A 23,835-nucleotide genomic window follows, 5' to 3' on the forward strand; every position below is an offset into this window, starting at 1 on the left:
GGCTTTTGCTTCCGATATTTTTTGTTTTAATGTACCGATAAGATAATCTAACGTGCACTTGCTTCCCTTTTTCCGCCGTCGTTTTATTTTCTTTTTAGTTGGATTATTTCACGTGTTATCCACGGGTATTCTCGGTTAGTGCGTTTCTTTTTATTTGGAATGAAGGTTTCTTCGCAATACTTAACAATATTCTGAAACGCGTCCAGAGTTCTTGTACATTTGTTAGTTCACTGAATGTATGAAACTGGCATTCTAGGAAACCTAGTACAGCAGGATCATTTGCGCGTGTATAATCCTTAAAGTAAGTAGGTTGTGGTTTTTTGTATTTTCGCGTGGTTGAAATGGGACAGGTTAGAATAAGCGCTTTGTGATCTGAAATGCCCTTCTCGATGGACACTGAAGATCCTTCTAATGCACTACTTATAAGAACTAAGTCAAGCAAAGATGATGATGTTGAAGTGATACGGGTCTTATCAGTTACCATTTGGTTCAGTGAAAACGTGAACGCCATGTCTAGCAGTGATTCTGAGCTTGCGATGTCACGGCCGTCATGTGAGCGGTTGTTCTAGTCTATTCCGGGAAGGTTAAAATCACCGGCAATAATAAGTTTTGATCTGGAATTAGTATGTTTTGAAAGGTAGTCATGAATCTGATCGATGAAGTCTGGTGCTGCATTTGGGGGCCGATAAACGCCGCCTACAGTTATGTTTTTGTTACAATACGTTATTTTGCACCATAAACTTTCATGATCGGCAATGCCATCAAGTTCTAAGGACTTTATGTTATTTTTAATGGCTATCGCGACACCGCCGCCTCTTGATCCTCTGTCTTTACGGAACAGTGTGTATGAAGGCGGAATAACTTCAGAATCACGTACACCAGGATTAAGCCATGTTTCTGTTATTACTAAAATGTGTGGTTGATAAGACAGGATTAGGTTCTCTAATTGATCAAATTTATTGACCACACTTCGGGCATTTAGGGAAAGGATTCGTAGAGTTTTGGTACTGGGCTGTCATTTTGAAACTTTCTTGTTTTTAGAGGATTTCAGCGAAGTCGAAGTGGAAAGGGAATGTTTTGAAAGACTTGCTTTCTGCGGTAATTCAATCCTAATATTCTTCACTGGGTCCCAAGTATACACTTTCTCATCAATTCTCAGTTTGTCGAATGTTAGCCTAACTTTTGCTCCGTTTGCCCTTTCGTTTACCGCTGAATGCCACAAGTGCGTGCGCATTTCCCTTACTCTCTTAGAAAAATCTTCGGAAACAGTTAGAGGTGTGCCTTTCAGTTTGTAGCAGCAAGATAAGATTTTGGTTTTTTCGGCGTAATCAAACAATCTAAGGATGATCGGGCGGTCTCGGTTACTTGTATGGGTACCAATCCTGTGAATTCTTTCAAGGGTTTTCACTTCAATGCCTATAGCGTTTCTTTTAAAATGTTTTCTCTCACTATCTTTTCGAGTGAAACTATATCTTCGTTAGGTTTTTCCGTTACACCATAAATAATCAAGTTGTTCCGTCGACTCCTGTTTTCTAAATCATCCAATTTCAATGCAAGGTTCAATGCGAGTGAAAGCGCGCGTCCCCCGCGCGCTTTCACTCGCGCATACGGCGCGCGGCGACGATATTATCGCCCTTGGACTTTATACGGAACCTCACGTTGACGACGACGCCGACGGCAGAAATCCGGTTGAAGTGTCCATATAATTGCTATCGCAATAAAAGAAAACGATAAGGTTAATAAGGATAAACAGCGGAGCTGTTTAAGCTCTTGGTTAGGCCGCGTAGTGCGAAAAAAAAAAAAAAAAAAAAAAAAAACTGCGCCTGGCGCCGACGTTGTGTCGTGGCGAAGAAGCACGCCGGCTTGCTCGCCTCAGAACACTCTGTTCGCAAGTTTCAACCGATGCACGCTATAGGACACCCGGCCTATACCTGTCACTTTCGTTCCAGGCGCCCACGTTTTACTGTGGGCACCTCTGGGGGAAGAAAGGCTTGTATCGCAAGTTTATCTCAACCTACAGCGGTCGATTCGTGATACCTTAACCGATTAAGTGACGGCAACAACGTCATAGCAGAGTAGATCTCCAATAATCGCCGGCCGCGGAAGACGCAAGGGGTTTATGTGGCCCGCCTGAAGCACTAACAGTAACGTCGTTCCTTGACTTGCTGGGCGAGCTGCGCCTGCGCCGAAGGAATATGTTACTCTGCGCGGCAGAGCCGAAGAGGAGATTGAAGAACGGCGCATGGAGTAGACTTTGCCTAAAGATTTGTAATTAATTAATCACATTGATTAATTAATTGTAATTAATTAATTACAGTAATTAATTATTTGTAATTAATTAATGTAAACTTTTTTTCCCATGTCCAGAAGGGTCTTTCCACCCCCTCATCCCAAATTGAATAGGGCGCAAGCTGTTTCGCTTAGACTTTTACAGACCGGCACATATCCGTGTCTGGCCGTTCTGCACGAAGTTTACCCTGACGTATATCGCGACGACGCCTGCCCATCCTGTGGGCAGACCTCCACTCTAGCACACATGCTCTGGGAGTGCGGGTCGAGATACCCCAAGTTCAGCAAGGATGAGTGGGACTCGCTTCTGGGTAGCCCCGCTCTAGACAAGCAAATCCTGGCTCGCCAAGCAAACCCAAGCGCTCGCGCCATGGGCAGCGCCGTTAGTGACGTCGTTAGCGAACGCGTTCCCGCCATTGCCACGTTGACGCTGCTCTGCCCGCAACGCTGCCTTCTCGGTTCGCCGTTGTCGCATGCGTTCGATATCTCGAGTTAGCTCGGCGTCGTGGTTAGCAGCATCCGCCCGCCATTGGCGCTTGCGTTCCACTAGAAACACAAACATGTAACTAATAATTGAGAAACGCTTCTACACAGCGTCGGGATTAACCCACTGCTAAACACCGGGGCCACACGTTTCAACTTCGCTGGTTAACCATCTGTACGGAGTGCTTGGGTGGTTTTTTTTTTTATTCATGTCATAAGAAGCCAACACACAATGACACCAAGGGCAACATATGAGAAATTACTTGCACTTACTAATTTAATTGAGGGACTAATAAATTAATGGAAATCACAGTGGATGAAAAAACAACTTGCCGCAGGTGGGGAACGATCCCACGTCTTCTCAATACGCGTGCGATGCTCTTACCATTGAGCTACCGCGGCGCCATTTTCCCATCCACGTTCGGGGGTATTTTATATTTCACAACTAGAACTAACCCTGGGTAGTGTTTGCCAGCGCCATCCCTCACAAACCCAGGTGGCGGATGTGGAACATCCATCTGCCACAGGCGTCACGAGTACGTGATCTTTATGGGTGAAGGCAACTGGTCAATAAACCCACATGCGCTACCTGAAGGCATCAATGTTGCCGGATTCAAGCCCTCGTTATGTAATGAACGAGAAGAAAGGGAACCGAGCGGCCGGATTTTTACTATGATTCGTATGATGTGATTCATTAAGTTGGCCATCAGAATTTCTCTGTAACATATATATATATATATATATATATATATATATATATATATATGTATATTCAGAGAAATCCTGTTGGCCAACTTGTTTTGCGTGACTGTGAACAGACCCCAGATGTGTGCCTCACAGAGTGCGTTATGCAGTCCTTCGACCACCGGCTGCCTTATTGTTCTGCGTATGTGGCTCCATTTCATCTCCATTTACATTATGACGTAATAGTTCAGCGGAAACCCGCTAGGAGGATTGAAGTAATTAAAGGGTAAATGAGACATCCACCCAAATGTAGCAATTGCTATGGAGGTGGATGTCTCATTTTCCCTTTAACCATTTACATTATGACCTCCATTTACATTATGACTAGGGGTCCAGAAGGGTGCTGGCCTTACTACGGTGGCTAGATTGCTAGGTGTGCCGACCGGCGTAGTTCAGTGCTTCTCCGCATCATGACAGCAGGAGTGGCGCTGCGGTCAGATGTTTGCCGTGAAGCGGGCGCCGTCTGCTACTGAGAGTGTTGTTATTGCGCGCTTGCAATATTTAAGATAATAAGTTTTCTCAGTAAAACTTGAAAGAAAATGGTTAAATTATGTTGAGAGAGTGCTTAAAAGTGCGATGTTTTTTCTTGCAATGAGTAATTTTGAAAATTGTTTATTTATATCGTCTGTTAACGCGCTCAGGGCACGGAGCGCTGCGCTCGCAGTCACGATAGTTCTCAGAGTTCTTGTAATTTCCTTGGACGTTTTAGGAGCGAATTAAAGACTGTGGGTAATATTCGTGAATACCAAGCTCGTGAGACTCCGGGACAGAGTGAAAGTGCTCCTGCATAGAAGAAAACAAGCCGGTAGAGCACCACTTGCATTGCGCCGAAGTGTAAGTTCGGCTACAAACATGCAAACCACGCGCTAAAGAATCATTGGTTTCGATGCGCTGAGACCCAGAACTTTCCGAGAGATGTCAGCTTGCCCTTCGCCGTGCGGGAAAAAATGTTTCAACCGCATTAGTCATGTGCCAGCGCCACTTCAAGGAGCATGTCATTGAGCGTATGACCGGCAGGAAGATTGTGCAGATTCCGATGGCGTATGTGTGGTTAGAGTGACGCTGTTCCTTCGGTGCTACCCGATGCTGCGCCTTAAATATTGAAGAAAATTTCTAGAAAAAGAACAAGCGAGGCTCCAACGGCATTTCGGCCGTTGAAATAATCCGGAAGAGACAGCGAGCCAAACCAATGCCTCCTCTGGAGACATTGGCCAAACTTACACACGCTACAAGCAAATAGGATGCGAATGGAAATATCACGTGTTCTACAGGTGAATAACGAGCATTTGTAGACAAGTGAAGAAATGAACCTGCTCAAAGACGACCGACGAAATGTTTGTGCGTGCAAAAAATTCAGCTTCAAGTGCAGCGGCCGCTGTTTACAACGCAACGACTGGCAGATATGCCCTGCCGCTGGCATTTTTTTTCCCTTTCGCCAGCTGAAGCGTTCAGGAGTCATGGGTTGTGAGCAGCATAACATCGAAATTACGGACAGCATCATCAAGCTAATACATTGCGCGCCTGCACTTTCTTGTGACAACCAAAACTTGGCTCCTGAGCGTACTCCAGAAAATAAAAAGCACCTTACGCTGCGGCTACTCTACGTGCATTTTGAGCGCTGTGATGTAGTGAAGTGTTTCATTTAAAGCTATAGTTGCTATAAAAGCTTGGTGTTGCTGCATGGTTTGCGTGTGTGACCGAAGAATTACATGAATTATTATTGTATTCAAGTATACATACATACGATCTTCACGAGTCCAAACTATGATTTAGCATGAAAACATCATACATAATCGCACGACGTAATAACTTTTTTCTTTATCACGAAAAAGTTTATAATATATTTTACAAATTTATAATAACCCCAATACTAAAATCCTTTGGTTCAATTTCCTTGACTGCAGTCAAGAAAATCGAATCAAAGGATTTTAGTTGTACGAATATCAATATTTATTCCATTGTGTTTTACATCCCTTCAAGCCAAAACATTTCTCTTGCGCATTCCGTGGTATAAGAATACGCCCTGCACGTTCGCGTACAGCCCCTACATACTACATCTATTCTGCAAAGCAAACTTCGCCTTTATTGCTTCAGAAGAACTGATGAAGGGCTATTTCGTACATGCAAAATTTGTGCTTCTCCTCGTGGACTCAAGTTTAACGTGTTTACCGAACTAAACAGCGTTAACAGTTCTTATTTTTCTGGAACCCGAAATGTGGAAACAAACAGGTGACGGAAAAGGCAAGTATGTTACCTTCGCAAGTGACAGAGCTCTGCTGCGTTCAGAAATTTGTAACTGTCTATCATGCCACTGTGAATGAGGTTTTCAGTTTAAATACGATGGTAACGTGGCCGCAGCAGCAGACGACGCGCGCCGCCTGCGACAGACCCCCGACCGCAGCACCAATTTTGTCGTCATGATGCGGAGAAGCGCTGAACTACTGTTCGTGCCCGGCGGACGGCACACCTACTCATCTAGCCTCCGTAGCCTTGCTGTCAGGCTAAACCTTGCTTTAATTCAATGACATTTGCCGAAGATCCCTACGTTGACTTCTATAGATTTAAAACAAACGCCAGCTCGCGACTTCAAGAATGTCACGTACAGTGTAAAATTTGCTTGGCACAACTAACTGCGTAAACTTCATCCGCGCAATGCTTGTGAAGGACAACTCTCAATTCGACTGTCATGCTTACGTACATAAATATTTTACTGCGCCAGCAGTTAAATGCTCGAAAGCGGGTTTGCTTCGTTTATCCGTCCTCCCCGTTACGCCGGCGACAATCGTCGTCGTCTTCGCTATCGCGCCGAGTCAATTAAGCCACCTCTTCATCCTCACCCTACTCTTAAAGCCAAGAAATAGAAACGAACAAATACTCATGTATCTAAAAAGACACGAAAGAAGTACAATTAATCGGTTTGGACTGAAAAAAAAAATATTCTTTCAACGTTCTGCTTTTATTTTGTTAACTTGAAGTTTCCTCATCGTGACCCTCTTAAGATACAATCTAACCCAATCTTCAGCCTAATATTCTCAGTTCTGAAACTATACGCCCTGTCGAACACCTCAAGAGAGAGAGAGAAAGGCTGCATAGAAAGGCAGGGAGGGTAATCAGAGGTAGTTCCGGTTGGCTACCCTGTACTGGGAGGGGGGAGTTGTAGGGGGATAAAAAGAGAGAGATTGGAAGGGGGGAGATAGAGAAAGAGAGACGAGCGCAACCAAACCGCGTACACTATAGAGCGGTAGGGGGCGGCGGTCCTAAAGTCTATTGTGAAGGCCCGTAGACCGCAGAAACCTTAGTAACGCGAGTGAGGCCTTCAGCGCGGATGTTCTTTCGGAGCACTGACCTAAAGCTTTTAGTTCCGTTAGTGGACGATTGTCCAACTGGTCCAGCACTCTGCACAGCACTTGTCTTTCGGCATTATAGCTCGGGCAGACGTAGATAATGTGTGCGAGCGTCTCATCGCTGTTGCACATGTCGCACGCGGGGCTGTTGGCCATTCCAATAAGGAAGGAATACGAGTTCAAAATGCTCCAAAGAACGTAAGTAACATAATTTTGGTGAATTCTCACAGCGCGCGTTTTCAAGCGATTTCAAGCACGCGTGCTTGAAATCTAACTTTGCACACAAATTACTCTTGTAATGCCCAACGTAAGAATCCTTCAAATGGCCTTCGCCAGCTTCTGTGGTTACGTCAATACATTTTTTATACAGTCAACATTCAAGTGTTGTCGCCATGCGCAAAATGAATGTTCTACCGATATTCTTATTCCAATGAGAGTTACAAATTACCGCATTTCCCTTGGACAACTCTGCGTTATCTAGACAGCATACCTGAGATTCGACACTGCATCTACAATATAACGACCGTCTTGCTAACATGCTTATCAACTATCGGTATGATCGGAATGCCGTTTAACTATAACTAAAGAGACGGTGACATTGTGCTCATAAGCAGGCAAGATGTCGTGCAGACACATGCATGATATTCGCACTCAGGCATGCGTTTTAAATTGCGTGTCGCATATGCATGCTCGAGTAGGCATCCCGTACAAAAAGATAAGTGATTTGTAAATTTTTACACATAACAGGTTGTGTATGCAGCCTTTCGTAATTGAGCGCTTAAACGTGTCCGCGTATGTGAGCGTTACTGCATAATTATTTCTCTTTTTGCCAATGAACCTTGTGTTGCGATTAACCTAAAGATGACGTTTTCCTCCACAGCAGCGGGGCACCATCTGTCAATAAAAAGACTGATAGTAAGAGAACACATATGCAAGAGGAGACGGCTAAGCAATACAGAAGTCATAACGCACTCGAAAGACTAAACCCAGTAGGTTGAATGTTTCGAAATACATAGAAACGACACGTGTGCAAACGGCACCATCAATCGCACTCACAAAAAAAAAAAAAAAAAAAAAAAAACGCAGTTTCGCCCGCAAGGCGAAGCATCGATTGTGATAGCAAATTAGTGGACAGCTATACGAAGTATGAATGAATAAACTTTTTCCCTTTTTAATAAAGGGGAGGGGCCGGAGAGGAGAGAGGGAGGCCTGTTTACTGGCCGTGTAAACTTGTAAACATAAGCATACTAAAAAAAAATTTCGCGGTTTCACCCGAAAGGCGAAGCAACATTTGCGATAGAAAATCAGTAGAGAGCTATACGGAGTAAGGATAGTATAGTATTATCAGCTGTATAAACTTGGACATACAGCAGCACCAGCAGCGCGCAGAACTGTTGTCGATGCCGTCGGCGTTTTGCCCGCGTTCGCACCGAACGCGCGCGGCGTTGGTGATTGTTGACGGTGCCTCTGTGAAAACAGCGCTTGCATGTAGGTCTAGCTCGGAGGTTTTCGACGAGATCAGAATGGGACACTCGTCGAGCAGCGTCGGAAATCTCGGCGTTGGTGACTGTTGCCGGCGCCTCTAGGGGCGGCTCGGAGGTTTTCGACGAGATCAGAATGCATGGGACACTCGTCGAGCAGCGTTGGAAATCTTACCCACCTTCTCGCCTCGCAACGTTTTTATTTATTTTTTTTTAATTCGAAAGCTTGCCCTTAGGCATAATACAAAACATATCAAAAATACACGAACAGACTTGATTCATGTAAAAAATCCAGAAGTGAACGATGATACGGTCCATGAATCCAACGTTCAAGGTCGGGTGGGCGGCCAGGCCGAAGGCCTGTTGCCCGTAGGTGGCGGAGACGGCTTAGGTGAAGTCCTGAGCACGTCCATAATAGGTGTGTCACTGTCACATTTTGAATCGTAGTGTCACAAAATGGGCACGATGTACCATAGGAACCGTGGTACTGTTGTGCCCAGAGAGCGGTCACAGACGGGGTGAGTGCGACCCCGACACGCAGCCTCCGTAACGTAACCTCCTCTCGGCGGGTTAACCCACCAGGGAGGTCTGACCCACACGGAGGTATAAGAGCTCGTGTGGTACGTCGGAGGTTTTCTTTTTCCCGGAGCAGTTGTCCGCAAGCGTCTTCAGGAAAATGCGGAAGTGGGTACGTTATGTTCTCAGGGTGGGTTGCCAAATCTGCTTCAAGTAGACCCGGCAGGGCTGCTCGAGGCACCCACTGAACGCGTATCACTAAATTCGTAGTGGCAGCAATACGGTGAATGCTATCCGAGAGAAGAGAGGACCGAGATACCCTACGTATGTCGTGGATGGCTTGAGTCGAGTCCGTGCGAATGATGAGCTGAGAATATCGAGCAGCTTGAACAAAGGGGAGCAACGCGGCCAAGGCATCCCGTATGGCGGCAAGCTCGGCAAGATAAGCCGGCGGTGCAGGATCGGCAACATACGAGCACGTCTGGCCTGCCTCTGGTATCAATGGGCACACGAGAGCTGTGTGAATCGTGGTACCATTAACACTGGCGTCAGTGTATGCTACGAGAGCCGAATCGCCTTGATTATCATCGGTGCGACGAAGTCGGGAAACTTGAGCGTTCGCCTGGCGAGGAACCGGGCTATGCAGACGACCAAGAGGCTTATTGTCACTTAATTGTACCCTGTTCCAAGGAGCTACATCGGGTGTCGTAGAAGCTGGGTTGTCTATTTCATGTCCCATGTACCGGGCAAGTGCAGCAGCCGAGCATAGCTTCGATGGCTTAAGGGCACGCGCACATCGACGCTGGTGCACCAGTTCGTCAAGAGTGTTGAGTTGGGACTCGGCCTGTAAGGTTGGCAGCGGAGTTAGACGTGGCAGTCCCGTTATGGCACGCATTGCTTCATGATTAACGGCCTCAAGGCGAGCCCATTCTGTTTTCGTGAAGTGTTGAAACTGGGCTCCGTAGACGAGTCGTGGTTGCAGTACGGAACGGACAAGAAGGCGGGCCATGTCAGTGCGCGCTCCGCCAGATTTCTTCGCAATCCGACGTATCAACTGTATCGTTTCTGCGGTTTGTTGCTTTGCCTTCTTGACCCATGGTCCCGCAGATCCGGAGGCATCCATTTCAAGGCCGAGTACACGGAGAGTTGAAGCCTCGTGTAGCGGCTGCTGATCCAGATTTAACAGAAGAGGCCGGAGTGCCAGTAGACGGCGCCCATACTTGTTCGCTACTGACATGTACGTTGTCTTGTCCTTGGAAATTTCAAGCCCTATCTGAGCACACCAGTTGTGTGTTACGTTCAGGGCCTCTTGAAGCGCTTGTTCTTGGCGGCAGATTTCAGGATGAACTGACCAAACGGTGATGTCGTCTGCATACATTACGTATTGTGCGTTACGTATCGTCGCTAGCTTCCAAGCTAGAGGAAGGAGGGAGATGTTGAAAAGGACTGGTGCGAGCACAGATCCCTGTGGGACACCCCGATGTGCGACAAAATGACCTGCTGCGTGGCCAGCCAGGCGAATGGAGAAAGTGCGAGCATGCAGGAAGGCTTGGACGAATGAGCAGACACGGCTGGGGAAATGAAGCCAATGGAGAATTCGAACAATTGCTTCGTGACTCACATGGTCATACGCTTTGCGGATGTCCATTGCCAAAATAGTGCGAATTCTTCGGGAGCGACCTCCGATGAGAACCATAGAAGAAAGGTACTCAAGGCCATCCTCGGTGCCCAGATGAGGACGGAACCCAATTTGGCCAGGATGGTACCAAGAGTATCGCTCGAGCCACCATGTAATACGTGTCGCAAGCATACGCTCCATCAGCTTGCCTAACGTTGAGGTTAGCGCTATTGGGCGCATATACGCGATATTGTCCGGGGGCTTTCCGGGTTTGGGAATAGGGACCATTTCTGCATGACGCCAAGAATCAGGAATGGCTCCTGTAGCCCAAGCTTCGTTTATGGCACCCAACAGCACATCGAGAACCTTGCCTTCCGTGTTTTTATACAGTTCATATGGTATGCCATCCGGCCCTGGTGCCTTGCCTGGCTTCGAAAGGTCTATTGCCGCTAAAAATTCCGCCATAGTGAAGTCAGCTTGTATACCCTCGATGTCGGCGAGCGTAGGGGGCGTGCCTGCGTCCGTGGGAAGGCTGTTTTGAACAACGAAAGGAGGCGGTGCTGTGTCCAAAGCAGGAAAAAAGGTGTGGGCGACCGTTTCGGCGAATACTGCTGGTGTCTGGCCAGATGCTAACAGCGCGCAGGCTGCAGGTTCTGGAGGCCGCCGGCCGCGTTCCATTACACGGAAGGTGCGCCAAATAGAGGCATTGGACGACGAAGGGCCGAGGGAAGAGCACCAGTCTATCCAGCGGCCACGTTCTAAGCGGTGTTCATGGCGCCGAGCTACTGCAGTAAGACGTTGGGCCTCCAACCGGAGGGAATTTGATGAAGGGTCACGTTCTGATGCAAGTTCTGCTTGGCGGCGCGACGCCCAGAGACGCAGAAGTTGCAAATCTGGAGTGGTTCGCGATTCATCCACCCACGAAGTACGGGTTGCTTGAACTAGTGCCGCACTAAGACAATGGGACGGGTCCTGCATGAAGCTGGATACAGTGCTTTCCGATACCGCCCTATATCTATCCCAGTCCACGACGCGGCACATCCGGCGAAGGCGGCCTGTTCCGCCCGAAGGTAAACCAAGGTGAATCGGATGATGGTCACTTCCCCAGCAGTCGGGTTCACATGACCACGAGACGGTCGTCCTTCCTAGCCACCAAGACAGGTCCGGTGAGTGTGGCGGCGCGCGAGGGTGGTCCCGCCGACGAGTAGGCACTGACACATTGTTAAGCAGCGTGAATTGGGCGTCCTCAAATGTGTCCAGCACACACGTACCACGCGCACTGGAAATGGCGTAACCCCATGTGGTATGGGGCGCGTTAAAATCCCCTGCTACCATAATGGGGCAACCAGGATGTTTCTGTCGTAGGTGCGCCAACCAGCCGAGGCACAACCGAGTCGCACGACCACTGTAGGGGCGTGCATAGTATGAAACGATGATAACGTCTGTGCGTTGGAGACGAACCAATACGGCCACGACTTCTTGCCATAAAGTGCACCACCGTGAAAGATCAACACGGGTCTGATAAAGGGTGGATCGTACATAAACGGCAGCCTTTCCTGGAGGGACATCAGGCGTAGCACTCCTACGGTCCAGCATTGAAGGCGATGAGTATGCCACATATCCTGAAATGGGTGGCAGGGCGTTAGTTTCCTGAAGCAGTAGAGCCCAAACACGCAGTTTCCCATATCTGAGACGCTGGCGCAGCTCTCCGACCTTCCCGGCGATGCCGCGGCAGTTCCACTGTAAAATGCCTTCTGGCGCACTTGAAGACGTAGCAGCCATCACAGGTTGAGGTTGGCCACTAGAACCGAGGTGAGATGCTGGAGCTGCTGCGCAACGAAGCGCAAGAGTTCTTGGGGTGAAAGAGACTGTGACATAGATGCTGGGTTAACCACGTTAGCAGGAATGGGCATCGACGTCGATTGTGATGCCCGCGCTCCGTCATGACGAAGCTGGAGCAGTGTACGGCGTTCCTTGAGACGCTGGATTTCCATTTCGAGAGTGGCGAGGCGAGCGTCGATCTGGAATTCTTCATTCTCCAAGGGAGGCGGCGTCTCTTCTATCGATTGTGACGCCCGTTCCCGTTGTGGTCGCGAAATGGACGCTCTAACGGCTGCGCTATATGTACGTTTGGCCGCATCACTTGTCGCTGTACTTGCTGTTGTCACCTGGCTAGCGTCTTCTTCCAGCGATGCTAGAACGGCGTAACGGTTGTACACAGGGACTTGTTTCATCGATGGACCTTGAGAGGTGCTTGGTTGCTGCCGAGAGCGGCGTTGTCGAGCTTTCTTAGTAGCTTTCAACTTCGTAGGGCATGTCGGGGAAGTGATGTCATGATCATTTGTTTGGCATAGGCCGCAACGAAAGGATGCTGATGGGTCAGGCTCCATGTTGTCGTCCTTAGGTGGAAAGGGGCACGATGACTTCATGTGTCCCTGTTTAAAGCAGGAGTAGCAGTATACAACGGAGGGTTTGAATGGGCGCGGGCGCAATACGCAGCCGTAGTACAGGATACGTTCAGGTGGGGAATTAGGACCCTGAAGCGTGATTAGGCACGTACGACCGCTACCTAGGTAGCGAGCTGCGACGACCCTGTGCGTAGGACATGATAGTTCCTGCAGGAGCTTTTCAGGTGCTTCGTCATGGTCAACACCATTAACCACATAGCGCCTTAAATCAGTACCACTGGCGAGGTACGCCTGGACTGGAAGGACACATTCTTCTGAGACTTGGATCTGTTGCAGTTCTTGAAGCTTATAAACTAGTGCCATAGCAGGCACCCACACTGAGACGGTATTGGTAGGTTTGTGTAGGGCGAAACCTTGAAATCTGGGCTTCTCGAGGCATGCATCCAGAGCCGCTTGAATGGTACGGTTGGGCAGAGTGGACATGTCGTATCTCGCACGAGGCTTGATAACCACTTTGTACCACGAGGTCGTTGGTGACACCGGAGGCGTATGTGTCGGTGGAGGGGGTAGGCCTTGCGATGAGCGAAGTCTTTTTGGCGCCGCTGGAGCTGCATTTCCATCCGCTGGAAGGCTACTAGGTTCCGTCATCCTTTTGGCCGAAGTGTGCGCCGTGACTGCAGGGCTGCTGTGCTCCGTGCTGGTGGTATCCATCCTCAGGTTACTTTCTTCGCACTTTTCACTCGTCCCCAAGATGGAGACGCTCCTGGCAAGAATGGCAGTTGCATCGGTAACGTTCCGGACCTTTGACACAGCGGACGACAGCTTCGATGCTCGGTGCCGAGGCGGCGAGTGCCGCGGGGGCACTCGCACGCGCACGGCCGCACTAGAACTCAGGCTGGACGCCGCAGCAGGAGGGTGTAGATGCCGACGAGCTTTGTAAATAGGCGCCAGTAGTGATTATGACCGCCAAAGCGGTCCACAAGAACAGCGTTCCAGTGGCAGGGAAAACACCAACAAACAGGGCGAAAATCGGGAGCTACGGAAAATACGTCCGATCAGAGCGAGCGCTGGCGGCGTTCCCAACGTTTTTATATAAATACGTATTTGGTGCCGCAGCTAAACGTTGCCTCCTCTCCCTCCCTCCTGTGCCCCCACGGCCTTTCGTGCGACGGAATAAGTCGCGTTTGCTCTCTATATATGGTGATTGTAAAGGAGGAAAGAGACGCTTAATTCTGCAGCCCTTCAGGGATCACGACGTAGAACGCGCGTTTGCTCTCCGACGTGCGTTCGCTCCCCTTGAAAGCGCTCGTCCTTCGCGCCCTTTCACTCGCACATACAGCGTCCGGAGCGCGGCGACGATTTCATCGCCGTGACGTCATACGGATCCTGACGGTTGACGGCGATGGCAGAAATCCGCTTTGGAGTGTCCATATAATTGCTATATCGGCTTGTTGAAAGGTTCTCTTGTAATTTGTTGTATCGCAGGAAGAACGATACGGGCATAAAACACACACGAGACAGCCCACCAAATAAAACCAAATTATTACTAAATATATTACTAAATTAATGTCCCTATGCATGCTGCAAGTAAATGTTTATTCCTCACCTGCACGGACACTGGACAAGCATGAAACGCTTCGGTAGACGATTTAGGCCACGTTAGCTTAACTTCCAAAATGCTTACGTTATATAAAATTCACTCGACAGTGTTAGCAGCAATTTTAGCGATTTTGAAGCAAGATTTTATTTACTTTGAAGCAAGCGTAAATTTCAATTTCGAATGAATTCAGCCAATTTCCAGATTCAACATTCTACTAATTTAACAAATGTTACCAAACAAAGCATGCTTAAGACATTCAAGCGAAACAGTGTTCAAGCTGTCGTATCATCCCGAAGACTATTTGGCTTTCCGAAACGAACAAAAGCACGTAGAGCCGTGCGCTGAACTCTCCATGAGCATTGCTGATGCGGAAAATTAGCCCAAAACAAAAGACAACTCACATGGGAAGAAACGACAAAGACAAGCGCGAGTTAATAACGGCTCAAACATTCACTATTCAAGGTGACTCTTCATTTAGCACGGAAATTTGGCAAAGTTGATGTGCAGTGCCACGGCCGCTGGATAAAAATAAAGGTGGCCGTGGCAGTGCTCAGTAATTGCAACGCGATACTCAGAGCGCGTTCCTGCCTCCGCTTTTCTGCGCCACCGGTGAGTGATGGGTGATCACGAAGTTCGTCACAAAGGCTCTCGCTTTCATCCTATACCACGATGTATCGGTTCGGTGTCCCATGTGCACACGTTTGGCGCGAGAAGCGGCGGCAACCATGAGCTCCGATTATCGCGTTTCAATCGTTGGCACTGTAGAATCTCGTTCACTGCTGTGTAGAGCGCATGAGCAATTAGGTTCGGTTCACGGTCGACCATTGGCTGCGGCTAATGGGTTCAACATAGCTTACCCTGCCTAGGTGCATGCGCGGCGACACACATGTGTAAGACTGCAAATGTTGCTGTTTGGGAGCGGCGGCGCTTAATGAGCGCCTTCGTTATGCCTGAGCGTGTCGTTCGCGTGCTATACACAACAGTGAAGGACACTGTACATATGAATGTAAGGAAACCACTCAAAGCAGCGTGAACATAGCGGAGCTCCCATTGAATGTAATTTGAGCCATTCCCTACTCTCAAATGTAATCGCGCTCTTCCGATTTACATTGGTGCTGGCGTATCATTGGCCCTATGCTTCGCCGTATATCTGGTCCTTGGACACCGTAGCCAATGGATGTGCAATACGCCACAAGAACCACCTAACTGTGTGCACCCGACCTCCATCTGCGGCAACGACCTTTTCCGAGCCACCAAGCTCCTATGTCGCCGTACGACGAAGTCCTCCGATATTCGACGTGACTGTGCAACTTTGTGCAAAGCTCGCAGAATGCGGGGTGAGACTGAGCAATATCATGGCTATCTTTCCATTTTAAATAAGTGGCGTACTCTGTGTAGTTCTTTGATAGTTTTATAAGATACTCGGCGAGATCCTTGGGCGATTCGAACGAGAGGGCGTCAATAAAAGAATGGTTTGGCGCGATATGGCTGTAATTGGCCCCACCGAAGACAACTGGTATGATGTCGTGCTTTAGCGCGGTATAGAACTTCTCGGTGACGTAATCAGCGCATATCGAGTTCTCGAAGGCAAGTGTGAAGAAGTAGGTGCGCTCGAAATCCACGTAACAGGAAATACCTCGGGACATCGGGCACTTGTGGTGGCCACAGAAGCCGTACACATCAACGTCCATGTATTTCTTAAGTTGAGCGACGAAGCGTTCCCTCCCGCCGTTAGTCAAGCAGTTGCTGACCATCCATACGGCGGTTTTTTTCTTAGACTTCCAGAGGGCCTTCAAGTCTCTCTTTGTATTTGTAGCGACGGCCTCGCGAGGTACAATCCTACCGTAGGGCACGTAAACGTCAGAGTCTTTTCTATACGTCATGGTCCAGTTAAACATGCCGTGCGTGAGATTGAAGTCCGTGAAGTCGGTGTTTGGCGGTGGTTCCATCAAGTAGAAGATCCATTTCTGCCAGCTGAAGCGCTTCTGGGGGAGATCCGTCATCTCTAGGTTGCGCACATGGAAGACGACAGCGTCGCTATATTCCACCAGACACGGGTCGTTAGTGACGAGGCACTTGGCTCTGCAGTTCTCGAGCAATACTTCGCCGATTCTGGTATCGTCGAGTGGCCCATACCAATCTCTAAAGAATTTGGTCCACATCATGATGCGTGGCAAACCCTGTGTCACATTGCTGTTGTTTAGTGAGTTGAAGATAGGGCAAGAAGGACCCTTCAGCAAGGGCCCTTTCAGCTCCAACATTCTAACATATCTGCTCCGCATCGCAATGTAGAAATACAGTGGTGCGCACGTGGCTACCAATATAAAGACTAAAACCTTCCGCTGTGTAGGCATCATGACAGGTGTCACTTGAACTGGCCGTTGAATGGTGAACGAAGCAGGGTCCTGCAAGCAGTCAAAAAGAAGTAAACGAGGAATTAATTTGGCATGCGATAAAAGTAGTTGTAGTCAGTTAGAACTGCATGCAAATGTACTTGAACAGAAAAGGATATCCTATCGAAATGCCCCTCGAAAAGAAGTGATCTCACGCCTTGTATTCATGGGTGGTGTCACGTGTAGTTGCATATCATGGCGTGCTGATGAAACCTTGAAGCGAGCATTTTCCGGTGTCTGTATGAATTGGGACAAAATAGGAAGTTGCTCTCTCGGACTTCCTTCTAGACACGGCGTGCCATCTACCGGCGAAGTCGCGAAGTTCGCGCGTTGTGTTTGCCTTAAGTTCGCGTCAAAGAGGATAATTGAAGAGCGCCACAGACCCAGTGACGCATACCGAGTGAGCTAAGTTGGTTTCAAATCGGTTCATTGCAGAATGGCCCATGCATGCCCAGTGTTCCATGACGTGGGTCCAACGGATGTTTTTGAACCAGGTTCCCTCAGCACTGCACCCGCATACTCTGTCTATTGTGCCATCCCTTGGATGACGAGATAAATTTTACAATTATCACGCCGCGTTAGACGGCTGAGACGTTCAAAACGCCTTAATGACCCCGATGCCATTATTAGATCCACATCTGCCAAAGAGGAACTTAATCGGAAAATTAATCTAGCCAAAGATTTTTTTTCTTTCATGTCGAGCTGCCAGGATTGTTAAGAAATAATCCTCGGAAATTCTGGCGTTCCGTCATGCCTGTTACGGATTCTTCATCATTATTTACTATTAATGATGAAAGTGTTAATGATCCTGTGCGCATCTCCAATGCATCCAATGCATACTTCCATTCTGTCTACGCAAACTCCCGGCTTTTGATAATCATTCAGTTTATTCCATTCCCGACATTTCAGCTAATGTTAATGGAATCCTTACTTGATTTTAAAATTAGACACACAATAATCTGATGGCTCTGATGGTATTCCGAAATTGTTTTTACTTTGCTATTCACAATGGGCATCACGCTATCTTCAAATTGTATTCGACAAGCCTCTTGAAACACGAATTGTTCCTTTATCCTGGAAGCTTGCAAGAGCAATACCCTTGCATAAAACAGGCGACAAGACTTACCTAACAAATTACAGACCAGTTTTTTTAACTCCTCACTCGTGCAAAATGCTGGAACATATTATTTACAAACACATAATCGATTTCCTTGAGTCGAATAGTATTCTAACTAACGTTCAGCAAGGCTTTAGACGTGGTTTTAGCACTATCACGCAATTAACCGAATTCACCCATGACCTTGCTTATCAATTAGATCTCGGTGAACAGATTGACGCTATCTTTATTGATTTTTCTAAGCTTTCGATTCAGTACTTCATTCTCACCTCTTGCAAAAATGAAATGCCGTACTAAATAATTCCCGTCTAGTCGACTGGATTGCTAGTTTCCTTTCTAACCGGTCCCAATACGTCGTCTTCAGTTCCGCAAGGTCATCAATTCTTGAGGTAGTTACTGTGGTTTCTGAAAGGCCAGTCATTGGTCCTTTATTGTTTTTAATTGATGTCAATGACCTACTAAAAATGTTTCTTCCAGAATTCGTCTTTATGCTGACGATTGCGTCTTATACGACATGATTGATTCTGCGACTAATCATAAACGACTGAACGATTCCTTTGCCTCCTTCGGTGCTTGGTGCGAAAAACGGAAAGTGAACATTACTTAAAAAAACAACAACGTTGTTTTGTCCTTCAGAAAAAGAGCAGCGCCAGTAATTGCGACAAATTCTTTGAATGGATCATCTTTAATACGCAGTTCGACATTATAAATACCTTGGCGCAACATTTACTCACAATCTGTCATGGTCTGCACACATTGATCAAACATGTTCTAAGGCCTTAAAACAACTTGGATACCTACCTATGCAGAAAGTTCCAGAGTAATCTCTGGTGCCCGCGTGTCTTCCAGAAAGTACTACACAATTCACGTCGCGCATACATGCAATTAGGTTACACAAGGTCGGGTGACAACAGACAGCGGATAGAACCATCGATAACATTCGAGAAACTTCCGAGACATGCAGGCGCGTCCTGCGCTGAGCGATATCATTTGTTAGGCTGCGAAACGTGGTCCCCCGAGAAAGGTAAACAAGTACACGTGTCAATAGTTGAGGGACGAGGTGAGCCGGTAAGGGGGTAAAAATTTGGAGAGGGCACCGGCAACACTGACGAGTGAAGCAATTCCACTGCGGCATTTGTGCAGTGACGAAAAACAGGGGGGGGGGGGGGGGGGGGGTGACATCGACGACACAGACGCTCTTTTTGCGGCCAGTTTCGGTTTCAATGAGCCTGCCAAGGGTAACTAATTGTTCGCGTAGCTCCCACAAGAACTTCGCTATTCAAAATTTGATCGTTGGGATAGGTAGCGTAGAGGACGGGCCCCAATGTACTCATTTGCTGTAGCCACCTATCGTGGATAATTAGAAAGTTAATTACCGTAACTTCGCTAATTACGCACGTAAGTGCGGAAATTGCTCTGTATCTAGAGGCCGCCAATCCGTACACTCGAATGGTAAACATAACGTGACCAAGTCTCATTTTTCGCTGAGTCATTGTCATGACCTACATGACACGCATGTCATGACATTTATGTCATGACTTATCACTTATGTTCGTCATACAATCCTGTCATAGTATGCCAATTTTTGGTACACAATAAATTAAGGAAACGACCATGATAGCACCAAGACGTAGGCGGCTGTTTCATGGCCTACATGACACGCATGTCATGACATGTATGTTATGACATGTCATTTATGTTCGTCATACACTCTTGTCATAGTATGCCAATTTCGGTAAATACCAAGTTAACGGTACGACCATGAGAGAACAAAGACGTAGGTGGCTAGATAGATAGATAGATAGATAGATAGATAGATAGATAGATAGATAGATAGATAGATAGATAGATAGATAGATAGATAGATAGATAGATAGATAGATACTGTCAAAGTAGCAAATGTTCGCCAAGAAATGCTTCGCATTTAAAATGTGCATAATGCCAATGACCTCCTCGTCGACAGCTATCCAAGCAAAATCGAGCAGAAGGAGCACTGTCATCATCAGCCAACTCGTCCGTTTCCTCGCGGGTGGCAATGTTTTTAGAACAGAAGAGGAAGAAGCGCGCCATCACCACGCTCACGTGCCAGCGGACACGGGGTTCCAATAAAGCATCGACAACGAGCAATCAAACTACGGACGCGCAATTACTTCGTTTCTTACAAAGAGAGTACTTGAGATTGTTATAAAGCGTGTGATGCAGGATCTCCGGGGTGCCCCAAGGGGCCTCGCTGGGGATCGAAGCTATAGATGAAAAAAAAAAAAAAACAGCAGAATAGACACATCCAATTACTGTAGCAGTCGGTGGCGCTTACAGATGTCGCCGTAACGGGGTGCCGGGCTGGTTGAGCGTGAACGGAAGGTGGTGCAAGGTTGCCGCCTGAACGAGCCTTGGCCGGAGACCGCGGACCACAGCCCCGGGGCGCGGAGGAGGAAGCCATGCCAGTGCGATGCTGCTGTTGTCCACGTCTACGTCCTAGATGTTAGCGGCACCGGTTCTCCTCCAAACCAAACGATAATGTCGATGACGGTCATGATGCTTCCTTCAACAATGGCACGTACGATCAGGGATACGCCAAGAACTTGGTAGCATTATCACAAATATGTAAATAACGATATGATAGAAACCGTTCATAAATCGAATATATTGTGTAATAGGCAGTCTTACACAAACGAGACGAAATAAAACTTTCAAACATAATATCATTTCTTCCCTCATGTTCGTTGGGTGGCTGGTCGGTTGGTTCTGCCTTGACGACATGCCTAAACCCGCTAAACAGGCCGTGAATCAGGCTGTAGGGGGAAAGAAAATAAGTTTTTTGGTTAATTACAGAAAATACCTTAAGGGGTTAATAATTATATCCATTAATGAGTCCCCATATTAGAGGCCCTAATTTTTTCAAACTCTGCAGTTGTGCATCTGTACGGATCTATTAAAAAGAGATGCTATTAATATTGTTAGTCATTTGCGACGAGAGAGGGGTCATTGGAGAGAGGGGGCATTGGATTTTTTGTTTGTTTCACTTAAAATATAATAATGGTATTACGCACCTTCCTGTTGAAAAAAACTCTTGTGACGACGCCACAAGGAAGAGCATCACGGGAAGCGCAAGGTCCAGCCTAAGCTGGCGAAGAGGACCTTCCAGAAGGCGTTTCTTTCTTTTTTTTAAAATTTCCAAACCTACGATATCATAAAAAAATGGCTACATCGTTTCACGTTGACTACAATAATAACACTAAGGGGAAACTAGATCCAAGGCCACGTCAACATTACGACGTTCTTCCTTGATTTATTTTTCCGTGCTAGAACCAATTACCGACGACATCAGTAGGGCTCGGCGATTGCAGCGCGACTAAGAATCACAAGGCCAGCAGCAGTGAGGAATACTAATGGCATATTCGAGGGGTCGTTTCAGAGCGCTCTGGCCGTGCTACAAATGTGGTCAAAAACAACTTTAAAGCTGTATAACGACAATAACCGGGTATGGAAGTGATGATCCACCTTCTTTATCATCAGAGGAACCCGTTTGTGCAAACGGTAACGCTTAGTAACGGTTTTACACGACCTTTGTAGCGCTACCAGAGCGCTCTAACACGACCTCCCGAATATGCCATAATTCTTCTGCAGTGCTACCGTAGAGTAATTATTGATGCCTAAATTATTAAACAACAATTAAACGCGCAAGCACGCCCTACAATAATAAAAAGGCTGCTTTTGAAAATTTGATTCTTTATACGTAATTTGTAGGCGCCCTCTGTGTGTCGAGCACATGTTGACACGTCCTTACGTTAGTTGGCCTATGTACCTGGGCCTAGCGTGGGCCAAGGCGAGGTGAAAGTTAGTGGTGGTAGCGCACTTTCTCATTTCCTGTGGTAATTGCACCTGGTCATGCACGTATCTTCGGGAAGGAATTGGCCAAGGACGCTGTGCGCCGGCTTCTTGATCAAGACCGCCGCGGTCTGTGAGACAATGCAAACCCTCGCCGACATCGATATAGAGAAGTGCTCCAGCGCATCATCATCATCATCATCATAATCATAACCATAATCATCATCATAATCATCAGCCTATATTTTATGTCCACTGCAGGGCGAAGGCCTCGCCCTGCGATCAGCAACTACCCCTGTCTTGCGCTAGCTGATTACAACTTGCGCCTGCAAATTTCCTAGCTTCATCACCCCACCTAGTTTTCTGCCGTCATCGACTGCGCCTCCCTTCTCTTGGTATCCATTCTGTAACTCTAATGGTCCACCGGTTATCCATCCTACGCATTACATGTCCTGCCCAGCAGCATTTACCCCTCTTAATGTCAACTAGAATATCGGCTATCCCTGTTTGTTCTCTGTTCCACACCGCTCTCTTCCTGTCTCTTAACGTTAGGCCTAACATTTTTCGTTCCATAGCTCTTTGTGCGGTCCTTAACTTGTTCTCGAGCTTCTTTGTTTACCTCCAAGTTGCTGCCCCATATGTTAGCACCGGTAGAATGCAATATTTGTAGACTTTTTTTTTTAACGACAGTGGTAAGCTCCCAGTCAGGATTTGGGAATGTCTACCATATGCACTCCGACCCAATTTTATTCTTCTGTAAATTTCCTCCTCATGATCAGGGTGCCCTGCGAGTACTTGACCTAGATAAACGTACTCCTTTACAGACTCTAGTGGCTGCCTGGCGATCCAGAATTCTTGTTCCCTTGCCAGGCTATTGAACATTACCTTTGTTTTCTGCATATTAATCTTTAACTCCACTATTGCACTTTCTAGGTTAAGGTCCTCAATCATTTAATGTAATTCGTGCCCATTGTTGTTCAATAGTACAATGTCATCTGCAAACCGAAGGTTGCTGAGATATTCGCCGTCGAACTTTACTCATAGGCCGTCCCGCTATAAGAGCTTGAATACTTCTTCTAAGCATGCAGTGAATAGCACTGGAGAGCTTGGTTCTCTTCGCCTGCCCCCTTACTTGATAGGTAACTTTCTACTTGAATTGTGGATAACCAATGTAGCTCTGAAATCTTTGTAGATAATTCCCAAGATATTCGCGTATGCGTCCTGAACTCCTTGATTACGCAATGCATCTATGACTGCTGGTATCTCTACTGAATCAAATGCCCTTTTCATATTCTATGCAAGCCATATAGCGAGGTTTATTGTACTCCGCAGATTTCTCGATTACCTGATTGATGACATGGACGTGATTCATTCTAGAATATCTGTTCCTGAAGTCAGCCTGTTCTCTTGGTTGACTGAAGTCTGAAGGTTGACTGAAGATTGACTGAAGCGCTCCAGGCATACAGTTGTTTAGAGCCGCATATGCTAGAGCCACATGTGAATGGACCCCACAAGGCAGTTGGCTGATTGCAATCTGAGTTGCTTGTGAGGCTCGATATAGCATACTTTCTTGGTTGAGCGTGTTGCTTTAACATGGTTGAATGAAAATGCGGAAAAACATGATTAGTGCTGAGTCGAAGCCGTTGAGTGCTTAATAATTAGCGTCTCTCAGAAAGGTGTGTCATCTTACATCCTTCCCACAAGAACAAAAATGTCATTTCTCGCCAAGAGCACGCAAATTACACGTTTTAATGGTGATGTTGAAGGCAGTGGCGAAATTTCCGTCACGTCCGTCGCGCACTTAGTGGCGCTGGCTACACTGCAGACACGGCTTGGGTTTAAAGTGGGCGGAAACATCAACCAGTCAGCTGTCAAAATAAGCAAGAGCCGATTATAGCATGGTGGCGAAAAAAACAGGGAAGCTATTGATACGACCGGATTCTTTCATTCGTAGGTAGTGGTACAAGGTATATTTGAAGGAGGAAAACAAAAAAAGAGATGTATAAATTTAGGA

At 47.2% G+C, this 23,835-nt stretch overlaps 2 protein-coding genes across 4 annotated transcripts in view; both read right to left on the reverse strand.

The window, feature by feature from the left end:
* Window positions 1–23,835, reverse strand: part of LOC125940577 (alpha-(1,3)-fucosyltransferase C-like) — a 37,075-nt gene that overhangs the window by 472 nt on the left and 12,768 nt on the right. Inside the window, exon 2 of one of the 3 annotated variants that reach the window (XR_007463769.1) lies at window positions 16,820–16,888. The exons of the other annotated variants lie outside the window; for them this stretch is intronic. The gene's annotated coding sequence lies outside the window, so the exon portion shown is untranslated. The remainder of the gene's footprint in view (window positions 1–16,819; window positions 16,889–23,835) is intronic. 3 annotated transcript variants of the gene reach the window in all.
* Window positions 14,899–16,812, reverse strand: LOC125940578 (alpha-(1,3)-fucosyltransferase C-like). The gene has a single exon (XM_049656914.1). It carries the CDS (start codon window positions 16,763–16,765, stop codon window positions 15,686–15,688), a length of 1,080 nt encoding a protein of 359 aa, XP_049512871.1. The 5' UTR covers window positions 16,766–16,812; the 3' UTR covers window positions 14,899–15,685.

The sequence above is a fragment of the Dermacentor silvarum genome, chromosome 10 (genome assembly GCF_013339745.2).
Source record: "Dermacentor silvarum isolate Dsil-2018 chromosome 10, BIME_Dsil_1.4, whole genome shotgun sequence".
In the NCBI taxonomy this organism is placed as follows: Eukaryota; Metazoa; Arthropoda; class Arachnida; order Ixodida; family Ixodidae; genus Dermacentor; species Dermacentor silvarum.